This window comes from Sciurus carolinensis, chromosome 2, assembly GCF_902686445.1.
Source record: "Sciurus carolinensis chromosome 2, mSciCar1.2, whole genome shotgun sequence".
NCBI classification, from domain to species: Eukaryota; Metazoa; Chordata; class Mammalia; order Rodentia; family Sciuridae; genus Sciurus; species Sciurus carolinensis.
In genome coordinates, this window is record NC_062214.1 from 189,646,342 (window position 1) to 189,660,306 (window position 13,965).

General features: G+C 35.2%; 1 protein-coding gene across 1 annotated transcript in view; it reads left to right on the forward strand.

Annotated features, from left to right (window-relative positions):
• The window catches only part of Unc79 (unc-79 homolog, NALCN channel complex subunit), a 252,433-nt gene that overhangs the window by 87,652 nt on the left and 150,816 nt on the right, over positions 1-13,965 (forward strand). Inside the window, 3 exon segments of the mRNA XM_047541641.1 lie at positions 2,219-2,307; positions 2,937-2,977; positions 5,489-5,517. Coding sequence (XP_047397597.1) covers positions 2,219-2,307; positions 2,937-2,977; positions 5,489-5,517 — 159 coding nt within the window.

The window sequence follows — 13,965 nt, forward strand, 5'->3', positions numbered from 1 at the left end:
TAATGCTTCCTGTATTGGGGCCATTTTTGCACTACGACTCTGGTATTGTTCTGTTTCCAGTGTGAGTGCTCCAAAGCTTGCGTCATTACCACATGACATGCATATCAAAAGTGTCCAACATCCAGATGCTTCCAAAATTATATTAAGTGAAAAGCAAAGTTATGAAATTACATAATATGATGCTGATTTAGTTTAAATATCACACATATACATATTCATATCCATAGTGAAAAATAAAAAACCCAGTTGTACTCGTGGGAATGTTACCAGGGAATGCATCAGGATGGAGAGTTAATGAGTAATTTGAATTTCCTTTTTTTCTCCATTTCCCAAGCCTCTATAATGGGCATATATTTTATTCATAAACAGAAAATAATCATTTTTAATGCAATATCCAGATGTGAACTCATTAGGAAAGGTGTCGACTGATTTGTTTGGAGTAGAACAGAATTGACTCTACTGCTCAGAAATCTGGTGGGTCACGTTATAAGTCACTTAACAGATAAGTGCTCAACCAGATAATCTCCAGAGACTCTAGTGTTAATATCTTAGGGAGTTTTTCCTTTTGAGTGGAACACCTGGCAGAGGTATCAATGACTTGTTAGAAATGAGAGTAAAGTAATAATGCTCAAGAGGACGGATGAATGGGATGCATGGGAAAGACTCAGGAAAAATGGATTAATCCTGTTCAAAAGCTTGTATTTCCATAATACCACCAGGCACTAATGGTTTGCCAAAGAGAAAAGCATTATCTATTTTGTTACAATAGGTCCTAAAATAATTTTTAAGTAAAAAGTCAAGAACTTCAATAAGGTTAATAATGGTGAAAATATGTTGGAACTTATGGTTTATTATATTACACTCTGCTTTTGGTTTTACTTGGTTGTATTTGGAGTCCTCTTTATAAAATATTTTGAAACCCAGATAATTATTTAAGACAAGGGTTGGACCAACTATGGCCCATAGCCAAATCTGGTTGGCTGTCTGTTTTGTAAGTAAAGTTTTATTGGAACATAGCTATACTCATTTGCTTTTGTATTGTCTGTGGCTGCTTTTATGCTATAACTGTGGAGTTGAGTAGTTTTGAAAGAGACTGTATGGCCCACAAAACCTAAAATATTTACTTTTTGGCCATTCATAGAAAAAGTGTGCCAATCTCTGATTTAACAAAAAGTAGTTATTCATTATTGCAAGGAAGCATGAAACTTACACAAGGAAAAATTTCACACCAGGCATTTAGTATCTGGGAATACATAATTGACAATTTTGATGGTGTGATGATTTAAATTTAGCAATTCTAACTATTATTTTCCCAACCACTGAAACTCCTCAAGGTTTTAACTAAATTTCAGCCTGTTTGGGTTGTAAATTTGGGTTATTTCCCCCTTTCACATCAATGAAAGCAACTAAAGAAGAGAGTGAAATTTTAGAAGAATTTGTGTACTAGACATGCACTGTGTAATTTGCTATAGCCTGGGTTGATTATTTCTTGAAAGACAGGAACAGAATTTGAAATGACTTTGAGAAATCTGATGCCAAGTGAAAAATGTAGCTAGTCATCTGAATGCATTCACTTGATCTAAAACTTCCAGATATTTGAACTAGCCTGGCACTCACCTGAGAAGTGAACAGTGAACACTTCTCATCCTGGTGCTTGGGCTAGCGAAGCCCCAGCCATAAACAACAAAGCATTGGGGTCGAACAAAGTATACGTCATAGGTGTAGAAAAAGTAAAAAATGTGAAAATGAAGTGTTGGATGACTATAACAGAGCTAAGATTCCAGAGGAAGATGAATAAACTGCTTAATATTAGATTGAATGCTAACTTAGTCTTAAGAGGCTAAGTTCTCTACTGCCAGCCTGTTCGTATCATTTGTGATTTTAAGATCTTAATAATAATATATTTTCCTTTTCCTAAAGGGAGATAATTAGATTTACCTTTAAGAGCCATTGAATAAGATGATTTTTTATCTTTGTGGAATGAGGGTGGGTTTCTTGACACTGTTACTTTAATTGCAAATAACAAGAGTAGTGAAAACCCACCACAGCTGCGTTTAATTTCCCAGTTGCACGCAGTGAGTACAGCATGAGCAGCCACAGGTCAAATGGGTTTTGCTAATTTCCATTCCACTTTGCCTGTGGGAATGGGTCACTGTGAAGCACTCGTCCTCATCGTACGGGAGCAGGAGAGTTCATTCTGTCTTTTCATGTGTTTCAGATGTGTATAGACCCTTCCCTGTCAGTTGCTTTGGGGGACAAACCACCCCCGTTGTATCTCTGTGAAGAATGCAGCGAGAGGATTGCAGGGTAGGTATAGGGGTCTCTCAAGAGGAGGAAATAGAGCAACAATGGGAAAATAAGGAAAATCATTTGGACTTAAATTGGTTATATTACACAACTTTCCCAGTAGCCTTGCCATGTTTCTTAAAGGTTCATTTGTCTGATATTTAACATATAGCAAAGTGTCATTTAGAAGATTACAGCTTTGTTTGCAATATTTTGCTCTCAGTGACATGAGAAAGCAATTCCACTTCATAAAGCAGCTCTAATTTTGAAGTAGCCTTATTAAAAAGGCCTCAGAGAAAAATAGATGCAAAAGAAGACTGTGGTTTCCAAACATGACATGCAATTCAAGTGGATTCTCTGTACTTGCTAGTTTTACAGTCACACTCATCTTTGTGCAGATCCTGCAGTATTTTGGTTGGCATAATTAGCATCTGGAAAGTATCATTTAAAGATAACTGAATATGATGAAATGCCTATAATTTATAATTTATCTGGAATGCATTAGATGTTTTAAAAGTTTATTATGATAGGGCTCTTAATTATCCTTTCTATTAAAAGCTGCACACATCAATAGTGTGCAGCTTATAAACATTCATGTGGAAGGGGAGCATTTCAATGAAGCTCAAAACGAATTTTGTTTTTCTTTATAGGGACCACAGCGAGTGGTTGATTGATGTTCTTCTGCCACAAGGTATGGTTTACTTCAGAAAGGGTGAATAATGACTAATCACTACTAATGACATAGTTGATTCATCTCCCTTTGTGCTATTTTATTTTACAAAGACAGTAACCAAAGCACAATATCCCATGAATATTAATAGACCTGAAGTGTTTTTATCAGTGTCTTGGTTATTATATACCCAAACATTTAATAATAAGGGAAGAGGTATGAACTCTACCAAAATTAAGGTTAGATGTTGCAGTTAGGCTTCTGTAGGATTAAAGCCCAGCCGAATGTCTTAAGAGATTTTCTGTGTATGTGACAGGTGTTGTCAATGATATTTTGCTGTGCTAGGTCAGAAAGGGAATAAAAAAATACCAGTGGGAAGAGAATTGAATAATGGTTTTTTTTCTTGCCACTATGTTTTAAGGAATATCCTTTAATTGCTCTGAGACTCCAGTTCTCCATCAGTAAAATGGGGCTAAAGTATATTTAACCCATTTCAATGAAAAGACAAGATTTGCGGCACTTTTTTTTTGGTTGTGGGGACTTAACCACTGAGCTACATCCCCAACCCTTTTTTATATTTTGCTTAGAGACATGGTCTCGCTGAGTTGCTGAGACTGGCTCTGAACTCAAGATCCTCCAACCTCAGCCTCCCCGAGCTGCTGGGATTATAGGCGTGCACCCTCACACCCAGACTGTAACACTTTTTGATGTTTATTTGAATTCTGTAAGTTGTGTTTCAAAAGTTGGTAGGTCCTACTCTGAGCATTCCTGTATATATGGGAGAAGCAGGATTTCTGACCAACCCCATTGGTGGCTAAAATGACAAGGACAAGTACTCAGGAAAGCAGAGGAAAGACAAAGTGTGGGAAAGCTGGGTACAGTGAGTATAGACCAATGACACAGGAAGAACTTGATATCTGGCTTTGGATATAGATAGTGAAAGGATTTATATGAAAGGCCCTTTTAAAATGAAATGTTAAAACCTTATGTTAATAAAATCTGTGACCACTTGAAGAAAACATTAAGGCATTTGCTCAATGTTAATTATACTAGTTCTTTGTAGTCTGACTTTTAACACTGGGTCATCTCAACCTTAAGAGAGAAATGAATGAGTGCTCACTCTCTGTAAAACGGAGCAATAATGTCAGTCTCTTTCCTTCAAAGGGACATTTTGAAAAGTTACATAAGGTTATTTGTAGAAAGACTTGGGCTTGTATTATGGATAAAGGTAACTTTTTTTCCCTTGAAACTGGGCCACTTTATTAGTGAGCTTCCAGTGCTCTGAGGTAAAGCTGACAGTCAAGTACTAATAAACATGTTATTTTGTTTATTTACTTACTTCTTAAGAGACTAGGCCTCTCAATGTCGTATGTTGCCTAGGCTGGCCCTAAACTCCTGGGCTCAAATGATCCCCCTGCCTTGGCCTCCTAGGGAGCTGGGACTGAGGACATGTGCCACTGTGCCTAGTTCTAAAATATATTTTAAATATCAGATATGTTGCTGGATTTTGATCATCATTTCTAGATGATATTCATCTTTGGAAGAATTGATGGTAAATTTTTATTATTTGTCTAGAGATATAACCTCAGATTATTTAATGTAAACTCAATGATATCAAGCTGTTAAATTACCATTAGTTATACAAAAGCAGTTTTAAAACTGAGTTTTAAAGTCCATTTTTTGAGTTCTTACTATTTCAAGAGAAATGCTAATAGAAATTTGGAAAAATTATTTTTAAGTATCATTCTTAATCATCAGTTTCCATGGAAATAATTGATATGCCCACTAAAAAGAATTTTTATGTGTTTGTTAAACTCAATCCTGAAAGACAGCAGTTTGATGGCATTGCTCCAACTGGTCTACCGATGGGTTTGAGAATTGTGGTCCCTTATATAACCAAATAGCTTGTTTTATAGGAGTTAAGTCTGGTATGAATAGTTCAAGTCTAAGTAGATCAAGGCAGTAGGCTTTTTTCTACAGTTTTGATATAGCAGACCATCCCATGGCAGTGGTCTAAATATGTCATATCAAACCAGTATCATAGTGTATTGGATAGAGCATCGAACAGGGGATAGAGGGACTATAACTCTACATACATCTCTACCATTGACAGTCTACATGATCTTGCACAACTCATACAACCATGGCGGCCCTCAGTTTTGTTCTCTATATAATAAGGAGGTTAAGATTAAAGTTCTTTGGTTTAATGTGATCTGATTTCTAAGTCATAACTGAGAAAATTGAATTAAATGTGTGATTAGGTGACATATTTGCTGCATGCAAATGTTTCTAACTTCATTAAACATAAATCTTGAAATCACTATAAGGTGAGCAAGAGGTATATTATACTTTTGGAGGAAAACAGAGGCCAATAAAAGCAGATGACAACTTATTAGACAAGTCCAAAGCTGTTTTGGCCGAGTTCCAAGGTTGTGTGAATTATGATTTTTTTTTTCATTATCCTTCACGGCTGCCCTTATTTAAAATGGGCTTTCTTTCTTTGTTGATATTTTGTGTACCTTCCCCTTACAGCTGAAATATCTGCCATATGTCAGAAAAAGGTAAGAGCCAGCCATCTGTGTGGTGGGGCATGGTTTTCTGTGTTTGTATGTCAATTCGTGCATTGACATCTGCCTCATTTCTGCACCATGGTTTCCTAGTATGTTCATGTCACTGTATTTGTGAAGAGAAAAAGGAAATTATTTAGCATGCAAGATTGTGATGTCAAAATGGTCTCTATTTCCATCACTGCTTTTGCTCACCCATCTTATATACAATGTTTTTGTTAAGTAATTTGGAATAAAAGCATATGTGAAATTCTGGAACAGTCTAATTACAAAAAGGTTTGAATGACAGTGCAATTCATAGAACTTAGCTTTTGTAAAGAATGTATCTTATATGCTAAAAATCTTTATCATAGTTTTGAGATGTAGTGTCAATGATCTAATATGTATGTGTCAAAGCATATCAAGTATGTATGGAAAATACTCATTTATATGGAAACTGAACAATGAATCTAGCTAAAGATTCCTCCAAAATATCCCTTAGCCAGTTTTTATATAGTTTCTCTAAGTCATTTCTATTATCTCTTCTTGTTTTAGTGGTTGAAAAGTATAACAGAAGATTGTTATAGTCATACAAAGAGCTTTGATGAGTTGGTTGAAATGCTTCGGTTCTTGCCAGCTCTGTTCTCTCTTACATTTGTGAACCTTGTACAAATCATTTAAGCATTTTTGGAGGTTGATTATGAATAGGTATTTTTGGAAGGCTGTCTTGGTTATTTATTGTTGCATAAAAAACTAAAATAAAATATAATGGCTGATAACAACAACCAAGTTGAACAAGTTGGCCTATGCTCAACTAGGTAGTTCTTCTGATAAACTCTCTTAGGTTCAATGATATGCTTGCAGTAAGTTGGTGTGTGGGTTGATGATTGGCCGGTTCCAGATGGTCTTATTCCCACATCATGTCTGGGGTCTTAACTGATTGCCTGGACAGTTGGGATGATGAGGAATCTGGGCCTCCTTCTTTCTATGAGATGTCTCATCCTTGAGGGGGCTGGGCTGGACTTGTTCATAAGGCAGCAGTCTTCTGAGGGAGGGAGAGGTGGTTGTAAGACCTCAGAGACGTAGAAGTCCATGTCAGTTCTGCTGCTTTTCATTGGTCAAAGCAAGTCCTAAGGTCAGTCCAAATTCAAGGAGTGGGGAAATAGGATCCTCCTGGTTATAAAAGGAGTAGTAAGAATTTTATGGTCTTATTTAATCTACCACAATCTACTCTTTAGCTATAATTAATTTTTTTCCATATGTAAAATATACTCATCGCTTTATAGTAACCCCCCAAATCTTGTCCCTTTGTGGCTTTAGGCTTAAAGTTCAGTATCTCGTGGTGGTAGGGATCACCTATGAAACTCCTTAGGTACAAATTCTCTTGATCCAGAGACCTATGAACTAAAAAGGAAAATAATCTGCTCCTTGCACACCCAAGATACAATGGTGAGATAGATACAGGATTACAGCAATAAGTCTCTATTCAGAAAGAGGAAGAGGAGGCAGTTGGCAGTCACTGGTCTGCAGCAGCTCCAGCCATGAACATGTCAGCAGCTGCTCACTCTCTTCCAGGGATGGCAGATGTGCCTTTATTAAGGTCTTGATTTACTTCCTAGGAATAGTTCCCTAACCCATCCCCTGTCTTGAGGTCTTGTCTCTACTCTCTAAGACATCTTTCCTTTAAATTAGAAATGGTCTGTGTTGCAGCAAGTAACTGAAGCTGCTGCTTGTGTAGAAGTTGGGGTTCCCACATACCATTTTTTCATTTTGGATTGTGTCTGTATACTTTAGTTTTAGCTGGTGGTGTTTTTGCTAGTATGACTCCTAAAAATTTGTGGATTTTTAATGAATCTAATTGGGTTCTGGGCCCCCAAAGTCACATCTATGATTATTTTTGATAATTTTTTTCTATCTTTGAGCATTTCATACTGCACCTAAAATTATTAGAAACTCTGTTCTAGCCACAAGACTCAACTGTGCACACCTTATAGTTTTCTGAATTCTTAACAAAAAATCTTCTATTAATAGAGCACACTCTTGATTTTTTCTTTATCCTGAGGCTGTTTTTACTTTGAGAATTTTTTACAAGTGTGAAAGACTATGATGTGCAAGTTGTATTTTTCTTGTTTTGTGATGCTGAAGCCCTGTGCATGTTAGGAAAATGTTCTCCTACTGAGTTACATTCCCAGCCCAAGATTTATTTTCAAAATCAGTATGTCTTTGGCATTGTACCTAACATATTTGAGACACAGAGTAGATAATTTTTAACACTTCTCTTTGCATGACAAAATTATTTTTAGTAATAATCTTTATATTAGCACATTTTATTACTCATTCCTTAATAAATATATTTTATATGAAAGTTAATTTGGATAGCTTTCATTAAGTTCATAATAGTTCAGAATTGTTTGAGCTTGCTCTGGGTATAGTTTGTGCCTCTAACTCTTTGGTGTGACATATTCCTACCTTTGAATAGTAAGTTTGAAATAAGCAATGATAGCATCATGATGAAAGATAAAATCCTTGATTTATTTCAGTTCTGTCATTATGAAACCACTGAGAACTACAGATGTTCCTTGACTTATAATGGGGTTATGTCCTGAAAAACCTATCATAAGATGAAAATGCATTTAGTACATCTAACTTGCCAAAATCATAACTTAGCCTAGACCACCTTAAATGGACTCAGAATACTTATATTAGCCTACAGTTGGGCAAAGCCATCTAACACAAGACCTATTTTATAATAAAGTATTAAATATCTCATAAAATATATTGAATACTGTATTGAAAGTGAAACATGGAATGGTTATGTGGTTATACTTTCTCACACACACACACACACAAAATCCTAGATTGAGCCACTGTAGAGTTGGGGACTGTTTGTATTTATTTGTGTCTAAAATTCAAAGCAGTAAAACAGAGTGACTAGAGTGAACATTTGAAAACTGTACCCAGCTGAATCTGTATCTAAGGAAAATCTCTCTATTTACTATGGAAATGAATACATATAACTAAGTGCACCATCATCATAAGCAGTTGGCAATTAGTGCTATAGATGTCAAGGTAGACCCTGGTTATTTGTTGTAAGGCTGTACATCTATTGCTAATAATAGTGATATTCTTGGTTCCATCCCTCTTTTTTTAAGAGGGACTGGAAAGTGATTGGGACACTTCAAGTTCACAGCGTGCTTCAAGTTCAACCCAATGCTCAACAATTCTCCCAACTTACCCAAGTAACAGCAAATCTGTTCTCATACATGATCTAGCTGCACCTGAGCCTCAACAATACTTCAACACATAAAATAGAGGAGACAAAAACCCCAAACCAAGGAGGAACAATCAGGGGACCTCAGGTCCCACTCCTGCACACATACTCATACATCAAAAACAGAGAGAAGTCCCAGAACAAAAAAAAAAAATGACTACACCCAAAAGAGAAAGGGTCATCCATCTCAATTGATGCACAAATCCAAGCTTTCTGAAAACATGAGAAAATAAGCAAACAAATCTTCCCCCAAAATTCACAGTCTCCCAACAAAGGATCCTACAGATATGGAAGTGGATGAAATTCCACTGATTGTTAAAATGATCTTTGAACTCAAAGAAGATCTAAAGAATGAATTAAGAGAGCAAATATAGGAAATGAAAGGCCGTTTCAATAAAAAAATAGAGATAATGAAAAGAAACCTGTCAGAACTGGAAATGAAAAACACAAGGAATCAAGATTTACTTCAAAGTATCACCAACAGATTAGATTGCATAGAAAACAGAACTTCAGACCTTGAAGACAGAACTTAAGGCCTTGAACATGGAGATACAGACTAAAGGCATTAAGATTATTTTCAATGAAATAGTAACAAAAATTTCCCCATATTAGAAATGAGATTGACATACACATTATAGGAGGCATACAGGACCCCCAAACAGACAAGATCAAAACAACCTCTCCAAGACACACATCATAATCAGAATGCCAAACATAGAAAATAAGGAAAAAATATTAAAAACTGCAAGAGAAAAGCATCAGGTCATATTTAGAGGCAAACCAATAAGTCTCACTTCTGACTCTCAACTGAGATCCTAAAATCAAGGAGGACCTGGAATAAGATATTTCAAGCTCTAAAAGAAAACAATTTCCAGCCATGCTATATCCACTAAAGCTGTCTTTCAAAATAACAACTTTATGTGACAAGGATAATCTAAAAAATTCATGACCACTAAATCAGCACTACAAAGAATAATCAAAGATACACTGAACATAGAGGGACCCAAAAACAAACCCCAAAGCTCTCAAATAGAAGAATATCACTAGAGAGCAACCAACAAATGAAAATAAAGACAGAATTAAGTATAGCAAATAAACCAAAATGACATGAAACAACAAACATATCTGTAATAATACTGAATGTAAATGGTCTCAACTTTTCAATTAAAAGACACAGATTAGCAGAATGGATTAAAAAACAAATCTAACTATATGCTATTTTCAAAGACTCATGTCATAGGCAAAGATACCCACAGAATGAAAATAAAATGATGGAAAAAAATATATTCCATGAAAAAGGAGTCTGAAAAGAAGCAGGAGTAGCTGTTCTCATCTGACAAAGCAGATTTTGAGCAAAAATTAATAAGAAGAGACAAGGAAGGCCACTACATATTGGTAAAGGGAACAATCCAGCAAGAAGATATAATTAGATATATATATATATCTCCTAAATTTGTCAGTGTACCTAATCTCTCTCTCTCACACACACACACACACACACACACACACACACACACACACATACATACACACACTTCTTGACATTAACTCTTAGAACCAAATACAATAATACTGGATGATTTCAACACCTTTATCACCAGTAGATCATCCAAAACATAAAACCAGTAAAGAGATTTTTGACCTGAATAATACTATAAATCAAATGAATCTAACACACATCTACTGAATATCTCACCCCAAGAAAACTGAATTTACTTTCCTCTCAGCAGCTCATGGAACCTTTTCCAAAATAGACCACATTCAAGGTCACAATGTAAGTCTTAGTAAATATAAAAAATTGATATAATCCCTTGCATCCTATCAGGTTATAATAGGACAAAACTAGAAATCAATAGCAAGAAAAATAATAGAAACCACTTAAACACATGGAGATCAAATAATGAATCATAGAAGAAATGAGAAGAGAAATCAAGAAATTCTTTGAAACAAATGAGAATGGAGATCAACATATAAAAATCTCTGGGACAGTATGAAAGCAATCCTAAAAGGAAAATTTATAGCACTGAGTGCTTGCATTAAAAAAAGAAAACTCAAATAAATAAGCTTATGCTTCACCTCCAGGTTTTAGAAAAGAAGAACAAACTAATTACAAAATTAGTGAAATTGAGAATGAAGAAACAATATACAGGAGCAATGCAACGAAGAGTTGGTTCTTTTGAAAAGATAAATAAGATTGATAAACTCTTAGCCAAACTAAAGAGAGAAGACCCAATAAAAAAAAAAATAAGAGATGAAAGGAGATATCACCACAGATATTTCTGAAATCCAAAGGATCACTAGAAACTATTTTGAAAATTTATACTCTAATAAACTGAAAAATCCAGAAGACATTGACAAGTTTCTAGACACATATGACTTCTCCACATTGAACTAGGAAGATATAAAAAATCTAAGCAGACCAATATCAAATAATGAAATTGTAACAGCAATTAAAAATCTTCCAACAAAGAAAGTCTAAGACCAGATGGACCTTTAAAGAATAACTAGCACCAGTCTTTCTCAGAACTTTCCAGGAAATAGAAAAGGAAGGAACACTCCCAAGTACATTCTATGAAGCCACTATAACCCTTATAACAAAACCAGACAAAGATATATCATGGAGGGGCTAGGGTTGTGGCTCAGTGGTAGAGCATTCGACTTGCATGTGTGAGGCACTGAGTTTGATCCTTAGCACCACATTAAAAAATAAATAAATAAAACAAGGGTATTGTATTCATCTACAACTTAAAAATATTTTTAAAAAGGTATCAAGGAAATAAGACTAAAGATCAATGTCACTGATGAATATAGACACAAAAGCCTGTAATAAAACATTAGCAAACTGCATTAAAAAACACATGAAAAAGATAATACAGCTGATCAAGTGGGTTTCATTCCAAGGATGCAAAATTGGCAAACAACAACATAAGCAAATCAATAAATGCAGTTCACCTAATAAATATAATTAAGAACAAGAATCATATGAACATCTCAATAGATGCAGAACAGGCTTTGAAGAAATCCAGCACCCATTCATGTTGTAAATGCTGAAAAAACTAGGAATAAAAGGAACTTAGCTCAACATTATAAAGGATATGTATGACCAAAGTCAACATCATAAATAAAATAAAAATTATGACTGAATAAAAATTATGAACATTTCTTCTAAAATCAGGAACAAGACAAGGACATTCACTTGCACCACTTTTATTCAATGTAGTTCTTGAAACTCTAGCCAGAGCAATCAAGCAAAAAAAGGAAATTAAAGGGATACAAATAGGAAAAGAAGTCGCATGATCTGTTTGCTGATTATATGATCCTATATTTAGAAGATCCAAAAAACTCCACTAGAAGACTTCTAGAGCTAATAAATGAATTCATCCAAGTATACTTGTAGGATAGAAGATCAGCATTCATAAATCAGTAGTTTTCCTATACTTCAATAGTGATTCTGCCGAGAAAAAAGTTGGGAAAACTATCCTATTCCCAACACAAGTACCAACACCACCAACAAAAAAATTCAAACCAAATCAAACTAAACCTTGGGAATTAATCTAACCAAGGAGATAAAAGATCTCTACAATGAAATTTGAAGGACATTGAAGAAAGAAATTGAAGAAGACCTTGGAAGATGGAAAGACCTCCCATGTTGTTTTTGATAGTATGGTCATCTTAATTCTTCCTCTCCCAAGAACATGGGCGGTCTCAGCAGAATATATGCATAGAATTTGATTTACCCCATTCCAGTATCTATTCTCTCACCCCCCATTTCCCTCCTCTCTTCCCTCTCCATATTCTCTTTCCTCTATTCTAGGATCCTCTTTTCCCTCATTTATTTATTTAATTTTGATTTGTGCTTTCTACATATACATAAAGGTAGAATTCACTGCAGTATATCCATATATGCACATAGCATGATTTTGTTAAATTCATTCCACATTTCCTCCCCTTTCCAGCTCTTCTCCCTCCCTCTTATCTCCTTCTTCTACTCCACTGATCTTCCCTATACCTTTATGATGTTCATTCCCCCCCTTTTCCCCCTTTATTTTGCTCTAGTCTGCATATGAGAGAAAACATTCAACCCTTGATTTTCTTTTTTTCTAATTATTTATTAAAAAAAATTTTTTTTAGTTGTTGATGGACCTTTATTTTATTCATGTATTTTTGTGTGGTACTGAGAATTGAACCCTAGGCATGTGCTGCTACCACTGAGCCACAACCTCAGCTCACAACCCTTGATTTTCTGATTCTGTCTTATTTCACTTAGCATGTTTTCCATTTCTATCCATTTACTGGCATATTTCATTCTTCTTTATGGCTAAGTAAAACTCAATTGTGTAAGTATACCACATTTTCTTTATCTATTCATCTAGCATCTGGGCTGGTTCCATAACTTGGCTATTGTGAACTGAGCTGTTGTAAGCACTGAAGTTGCCATATCACTATTGTATGCTGAGTGTAAGTTTTTTGGATCAATACAAATAGTGGGATAGTTGGGTCATATGGTGGTTACATTCCTAGTTTTCTGAGGAATCTCCATACTGCTTTCCAGAGTGGTTGTACTCATTGCAGTCCCCACAACAGTGTATGAACGTTTTCCCCTACATCTTCATCAGTATTTATGATTATTTATGTTCTTGATAATTGCCCTTCTAACTGGAGCAAGATTAAATCTTGGTGTGTTTTGATTTGCATTTCTCTGAGTGATAGAGATGTTGAGCACTTTTTCATATTTTTGTTGGCCATTTGTGTTTCTTCTTTGGAGAAATATCTAAATTTAGTTATTTTGCCCACTTATTTAGTTATTTGGGTTTTTGTTTGTTTCTGTGTTTTGCTGTTAAGCTTTTTGATTTCTTTATATATTCTGGATATTAATCAGAGGAATAGCTGACAAAGATTTTCTCCCATTCTATAGGTTCTATGATCACTCAATCATTTCCTTTGCTGTGCTGAAGCTTTTAAATTTGATGGCACCCCACTTGTTAATTATTGGTTTTATTTCCTAAGCTTTAGGATCTTGTTAAGGAAGTTGGTGCCTGCACCAATATGATGGAGTGTTGACCCTGTGTTTTCTTCTAGCAGTTGCAAAGTTTCTTGTCTAATTATGAAGTCTGCTCCACTTTGATTAGACTTTTGTGTGGGGTGAGATATAGGGATGTAGTTTTGTTCTTCATTTACTAATGAATATTCAG